The sequence below is a fragment of the Dipodomys spectabilis genome, unplaced genomic scaffold (assembly GCF_019054845.1).
Source record: "Dipodomys spectabilis isolate Male_0828 unplaced genomic scaffold, ASM1905484v1 ptg000286l, whole genome shotgun sequence".
Classification (NCBI taxonomy): Eukaryota; Metazoa; Chordata; class Mammalia; order Rodentia; family Heteromyidae; genus Dipodomys; species Dipodomys spectabilis.
The window spans coordinates 1,185,457-1,193,256 of NW_024870963.1; the positions used below are offsets into that span (position 1 = coordinate 1,185,457).

General features: G+C 40.3%; 1 gene segment (V, D, J or C); it reads left to right on the forward strand.

Annotated features, from left to right (window-relative positions):
- Nucleotides 1-3,890: 3,890 nt before the first annotated feature.
- LOC122126617 lies at nt 3,891-4,609 on the forward strand. The segment is given in 2 exon segments: nt 3,891-3,942; nt 4,131-4,609. Coding segments are annotated over 2 exon segments (531 nt in total).
- The last annotated feature ends 3,191 nt before the right edge of the window (nt 4,610-7,800 follow it).

Here is a 7,800-nt window from a genome sequence, read left to right on the forward strand (position 1 = left end):
CCATCCAAACTCAGCCTGAAGCAGCAAATCTGAATCAAGATATTTATGAACTAAGACCAGATATTTGATGTACTTTTCATAAACTGGCTTCTCCCTGAAGTAACATATATTTCAACATATCTCAATATTCACTAGATTTCACCTTGAACTCTAGGACTAAAATACCATCACAGATTTGGGAATAAAGAGTGTTGTGTGAACTTGAGCATACATCCTGTAACCTACACACAGTAAGGGGCAACTACTGGCATGCATAACCTGTGGTTCCTCATCTGGCCTCCAGTGGGCAGTGCTGCCTACCACAGAAAACTTGTATCTGTTTAGTTTTTCCTTCATGCAGCTTACAGATAAGAATAAGAGGGGGTAAAAAGCCTCCAGGGTGATTGCAGCAGTCCTGCTGAACTTTCTACACACCTCCCTTTTCCAAGTTCTTGCTTTCTATAGCCACTTGCAACATCTCGACGGCTCAGCCATGCTTCTTGTGCTCCTTTCAGCACTAGGGATGCATTTATTCCTGAGTGAGTACTTTTCCTGTTGTATTCCACCCTCAGGGTCTAAGTAGGTATGCTTAAGTTCCATAGTCAAGTTTGTGCTGATTTAAAGACCTGTTTGATTTTCCAGGACATGCTACAGCCCAGTTGGTGACCCAGCCTGATGTCCACATCACTGTCTCAGAAGGAAATTCTCTGGAGCTGAGGTGCAACTATTCCTATGGTGCTTCAGTTTTTCTCTTCTGGTACGTCCAGTATCCCAGCCAGGGCCTCCAGCTTCTTCTCAAGTATAGTTCAGGAGACCCCCTGGTTCAAGGCCTCAAAGGCTTTGAGGCTTAATTTAAGAAGAGCGACTCTTCTTTCCACTTGAGGAAACACTCTGTGCATGTGAGTGACTCGGCTGCATACTTCTGTGCCTTGAGTGTCACAGTGCCTGGGGCTACAGTAGCAGCTGAACAAAAACCAGCCACAGAGAGGACATTCCACAAGCCCAAGGTCTCTCTGTGGTGTTTTGAACACTTGCTTTGTAAAGGGCAATGAGGAAAGGAGGCATGAGCAGAAACCACTCCCTTTTACAGGATTCTGCAATTCTTGCTGCAATATCCCATGTCTGGTGAGCTTCTTAGACAATTTAACTTGCACACATTCCATACACCATAGTCTACGATGAAAAACACTCAATGTAAATTGTGTAGTCATAATGCTCTGCTACACTGATTCTTGCTGGGTGAAGATACTCCACAACTTATAGGTTATTGTTCTTGCAAGGTTTCAAATTGTTATAAACAATGATTATTTAAATATGAGAAGCCTTGGTAGGCAACACTAAAACATTCACTAATTTGTTATTTAATAACAAATTTGTTATTTAATATCATTATATATCACACAGTCCATATATTTGTAAGTCATTATACATACATCCATATATATGTATATTTCTAGTCATCTGAATGTTGGGAAGATAATTAGACATCACTTTGGTAGAATATCAAAGGTAAGAGAATGCTTTTATTTGGGAAACAGACTAGAACATGAATTTAAAAAGTAAAATGTTAGAAGTTGAAGATTTTTTTCATGTATAGTTATGACTCCAAATTGCTTTTGTGATTGATTTCATATAATGGAATACTAAAAATAGATCTTGTGTTAGTTTTCTAATGGTGCCATAGTAAACTATGACTGGATGACTTAAACTTAGCAGAATTATACTTTCTCATTACTAAGGAGCCTGGAAACCATGGTCAAGGAGTCAACAGGATTCTCCTGAAGCCTCACTTTGGCTTGCAGATGGCTGCATTTTCGATCAGTTCCACTCATTCTTTCTGAGGATATACATGATTATGTCCATATAAGACTAGATGTATTTAGTAAGAGCCCATTAATTGCCTTTTTATGCCCTATATTCAAATACAGTCATATTCTCAGATTCTCAGTGTCAGTGCTACAGCATATAAATTTTGGGTGGGTGTATGCAGTCTCCATCAGCCCTCCAAGTAAATAAATGCTATTTTCATAAAGACCCTGGAAGTCTTCATCAGCCCACATGCTGTAGGTTTCCAGGGTATACAAGGCTCTTTTTTTGTAATTCTAATGATGGATTTTTCACATTTTCCCTCACAAGGCTTTTAAGGGGGATGAGAGCCATGTTATCACAAGTAATTCCTAAATATTCCAAACTGTAGAGCAAAGAATAAAAAATTTTTAATTTGTTTTAATACTTGTATTCTTTCTCCTTAGCTATACCAGAGTATGAAATGGTCTCATGTTTAGTTTTATCCTTTTGTAAAGACAAATCTTCATTCATTTTTGACATTTCATCTCTGCACCTTTTTCCTTTCCCAATTTTCTTTTCTATCTGAAGGTTATTTATTTGCCTTGGTACCCCTTCTACTCATCTCTGAGTTCTCCTGTGCATGAGCTAATTCAACTAGCATGCTATTATCCTTTTGCCTACCTCCTTTCTACACTCCTGGCTCTTACTAAAGCTAGGACTTGTCTTTGAAGGCTGCAATGCGCTTGATGTTGAGGGAGGGGTTGAAGAAGCAGGCTCAGCTTTAAATATATTCGACAAACTTCTTGACTGTAGTGTAGTATATGCAGAGAAAGATTCAAACTGTGACCAACATACACTTTGACAAAAATGAATAATAAGAGGCTGGAAAATAGGATATGTAAGATGAGGGAAGATGACTGAAGAGGGTAAGCAAATGCACTCATAATATTCAGTGTATATCTGTGAAGAGGAAACTAAGAGTGACTTTTTGAGGATCCCAGAGGATTCAATAGTTGAGAGGTGAGACAATATGGTGAAGCTCACACACACACACACACACATACACACATGTGTAAATCAGTAATTTTCATGTTAGTTCATCCGTTCTGTCATTCATTATGAAACCTCAGAATGTTGTTGAATCTCTATTCACTGGACCCCATAAGTTTTAAATGAATTCCAAAAATGATTCTGAATGGAAATAATGAAAGTGGGATTGTGCTGGGATTGTAAGCAGGGAAGTTCAAAAGAACGTGTCTTAATTACATTTTTTTAATTTTTTATGTTCTAGAACTATATTATGCAAAGTTCACTGACCTGGATATTCTCCAATAGCATCAGTACCCAAGCTTACACATATCTTCTCTAAGACTGGAAGGAACAAAATAAATAAAAGAAGAAAATGAGGTATAAAAATAGAAAAGTAACACGTAGAGGGCTGTACTGAACATGTACAGCAATGTGAGGCCTGGGCAGAGTGACTGTGTGGCCTGAAGACAGTAGGAGAAAAGGCTGGACAGAAAAGAGGAGAGGAAAGAAGGAAATCAGAACAGCTTATGTCTGTCCTATTTTCTCTTAATCAACCAAACTAATGTTGAAACAATTTATGTGCAGTCAGTGTCCTGGTAATTTTACACAACTGTGTTTATATTAAGGCACATTGCATGTTATCAAAACTGTCCTTTTTCAGGATTTTCATGCGAATTATTTCTCAACTTCTCTGGCTAGCTTGTATTAAAGAAATGGGATTGCTATTTCTGTAACTCCTCAAGGCCCTACTCAACACAGTAGAGCCAGAGGTCCTTCTCTGAGGCATCAACCTCCAGCACACAGCCTTCCCCACAAGCTTCTCTCTAGGTGGACTCTGTCAAGATAAAACCAATCCTTTCCTCCTCACACTTTGGAAGCTCTGACTGGGACCCTTACACTGCCCTCACAGCAGGGGCTGCTGTGCACCTTCAGGCAGTGAGGCTGGTTTCCTGTTAGATGAAGGGCAGAGCTCAGAGTTGACTGGCTCTGGTGAGTCAGGTGGGACCGGTTGCCTGTGGGAAGAGTATGTGTGGGCTGACGACTTGGCTGCTTCCAAAGCTGTGGAAATCACCCCAGCAAACATTCCAGGAGCCATGGGGAGGAGGCTGGGGGCTGCTCTGGGACTTCTGTGGGTGCAGATTTGCTGTGAGTTGGGGCCATCACAAGCAGGGTCAGGGAGCTCCAGAGCTGACAGGGAGGAATGGGGGACAGCTGCCACAAAGCTCCTGTGCGTCCTCCTCATCCTGGGTATTTCCTGGGGTGTTCTCAAATGGGGAAGCGGCCTCGGTGATTTCCCTGTGACACATCTGTTCCTGCTGTTCTCTTTCCACCAGGGTTGAGAGGGCTGCAGGTGGAACAGAGCCCTTCAGTCCAGAGGCTCCAGGATGGAGCCAGCTCGACCCTGAGGTGCAATTTCTCTACCACGGTGTACAGTGTGCAGTGGTTCCGACAGAATCCTGGCGGCGGCCTCCTCAGACTATTCTTCATGACGCCAGGGACAAAGCAGAAGGGAAGGCTGCAGTCAACACTGGATTCCAAGGAACTCTACAGCAGCCTGCACATCTCTGCCTCCCAGCTGGAAGACTCGGGAACCTACCTGTGTGCAGCAGAGGCACAGTGCTCCCAGACACCCTGCAGCCTGGCCCCAAAGTGCAGCTGGGCTGCAGCCCCAGTCTCTGCCTCAGGGAGGGTGCACAGCAGCATTCCCCAGCTGTGGGTTCCTGATTCACCTCGAGTCGCTATCAGCTCTTCTGATCTCAGGACTGTCATTCGTTTGATTTGTTCCATTTACCATCCGGGAAATATTTTATAAGAAAAATCCCTCGTGGAACCAGTGACTGAAAGTAATGGGAAAACAGGTCTCCTGACAGACTTCATCAATTACACAGGAATTACCGTCATGGAACACTTTTTAAAAACAGATGATTATCCAGGACCCAGTGGCACATACCTATAATCTTTCTACTCAAGAGGCTGAAATCTGAGCACCACCAATTTAGCCTGCGGAGATTAGAAAGTTCATGAGACTCGTCTCCAACTAACCACCAAAGAGCCAGAAATGAAGCTCTAGTTCAAGTGTTAGAGGGCTAACCTTAATTAAAAAAAAAAAAAAAACTCAAGGGACTGCATGAAGGCCCTGACTTCAAGCCCTAGTACCAGCACTGAGTATGAGGGTGGGGGAGAAGGGTTCTTTTTGCCAGTCATGTGACTTGAACTTGGAGCCTGGGTGTTGTCTCTCAGCTTTCCCACTCTAGGGTAGCACTCTACCACTTTGAGCCACAGCACCACTTCCAGTTTTCTAGTGATTATTTGGAGATAATTATCTCATAGATTCCCCTTCCCCAGCCTGGCTTTGAATCACTATCCTCAGATCTCAGTCTCCTGAGTAGCTAGGATTATAGGTATGAGCTACTGCATCCATCAATATATATGTAATATACAATACATATACATCACATATAGTATCTTTGATCTAATATTTCAGCTCATTATCGGTATATTTTTAATATTACCCAGAAATGAAAACATTATACCACATCATCCACACTTTTTATTCAGATTTTTTCAGACATTGACCCATAACAGATGTATTGATATATACAATGTATATACACTGATACACACACTTGTGTGTTTATATACATATATATATATATATATATATACATACATACAGATATGCTATCATTAAGTATTAAGACTTCAGGTGATTACATACATGACTTATGCACTGACAATATTTCACCACTTTGCACAAGAAGATACTGAGGAAGGCAAAGTGAAAATATCTTCCCTAAGAAGTTATTGTTCTATCTAGGAGGGCTGGATTTGTGAAACCAGAGCTGAACACTGAGTCAGGCTTGTAGAACATGCCAGAATATAAATGATACTTTTTGGTAACTTTCTATAATGTGATTATATATATATATATATATATATATTTATATATATGCACACACACATATATAATATCCATTTTGTCCTTTTCTTTTTTTCAAGCACCATCAACACCCTATTATGATTTTTTCAGATTTTTTATTGTTATTATAAATGTGATATATAGAGGGATTACAGTTATGTAAGTCAGTTAATGAGTACATTTCTTTTGAGACAATGTCACTCTGTCCCTCATTGTTTCCCAGTTTTTCCTTCCCATCCCTACCCATAAGTTATATAGTTCATTTTCCACATAGTATCTAGTGAGTACCACTGCTGCATTTGTTCACTCTTTGTCCCTCCACTTCTTTGCCCTTACTTATCCTCCCAAAACAGATAAACGAACAAACAAGACAAACAGAAAATAAAACAAAAAATAGTAATAACCGGAAAAAACCTCATTTCTATGTCCTGGAGTTAATTTCTATAAATATTTGATGTACATAAGCATTGCATCTTTGTGATCCCCAACTGAGTACCCTTCTTTTCTCCCACTGTGTGTGAATGTCTACAGTTTTGTATAATTCATCATTTCCAGCATATATTAGTTCTAGCTTACACATATGAGAGAAAGCATGCAATCTTTCTGTCTCTGAGGTGGGCTTACCTCATTTAACATGATTTATTGTAGGTCTATCCATTTCCCTGAAAATGACATAACATTATTCTTTCTAATTGCTGTGTAAAATTCAATTGTGTACAGATACCACACTTTTTTTTTAATTTTATTTTATTTTATTTGAGAACATACTGTACAGAGGGGTTACAATTACATGGGCAGGATAATGCATACATTTCTTACCAAGCATTGCAGCCTCCTCCTTTGTTTAACCTTCACCTCCCTTCCCAGCCTCCCGCCTCCCCCCACCCAATCATACCCCCCCTTACCCCCCCACACCGACATTGTAAAGCTGGTTTTGACATGACAACTTGTACTTCTCATTGTTGCAACAGGTCAACCTGAATCCTTAAACGACTTGTTTGTCCCCGTCTCCTCCACATGTTATACTGACATCAAATATAGTGAAAGCGGGGGTTACACTGTGGGGGAGGGACATACAAAGCAACAAAGAAATAATCTTATAAATGCGTTAGAAACACATGCATGAAAGAAACAAAAACTTTAAAATACACATTTGAGGGTTCGTTTTCCTAACATCACATTATCTGACTTTTTCCGCTTGACACATACCTATACTAGATATTGCAAATAAGGGAAACCATGAGACCTATGTTTCTTTGGGCCTGGCTTACTTCACTTAATATAATTTTTTCCAAGCCTTTCCATTTCCTAACAAATGGGGAAATGTCATTCTTTCTGATGGAGGCATAGAATTCCATTGTGTATATATACCACATTTTCTTGATCCATTCATCTACTGAGGGGCATCTGGGTTGGTTCCATATCTTAGCTATGGTAAATAATGCTGCAATAAACATAGTTGTGCTGGTAGCTTTAGTGTGGTCTTGTTTGTAAACATTAGGGTAAATGCCCAAAAGTGGGATTGCTGGGTCATAGGGGAGTTCTATGTGAAGTCTTTTGAGGAACCTCCATACTGCTTTCCAAAGTGGTTGAAGAAGTTTACATTCCCACCAACAATGAAGTAAGGTTCCTTTCTGTCCACATCCCCTCCAGCATCTGTTGTTGTTAGAGTTCTTGATTTTTGCTGTTCTAACTGGAGTGAGGTGATATCTCAATATTGTTTTGATTTGCATTTCTTTTATGGCTAGGGATGTTGAACATTTCTTCATGTGTCTATTGGCCATCCTTCTTTCTTCTTCTTATTGGGCAGTTGTTTCTTTGAGGATTTGTTGTTGGGGGGTTTAATTTTTTGAGTTCCAAGTATATTTTAGATATGAGACCCTTGTCCGTTGTATGGCTAGTAAAGATCTTCTCCCAATCCGTGGGCTTTCTATTGATCTTGCTAGCTATGTCATTTGCCCTGCAGAAGCTCTGCAACCTTATGCAATCCCATTTGTCCAACCATTCTTTGATTTGTTGTGTTTCCAGGTCTCTATTCAGAAAATTTCGGCCTGAGCCAAGGAGACCCAGGGTTTCTCCTATTC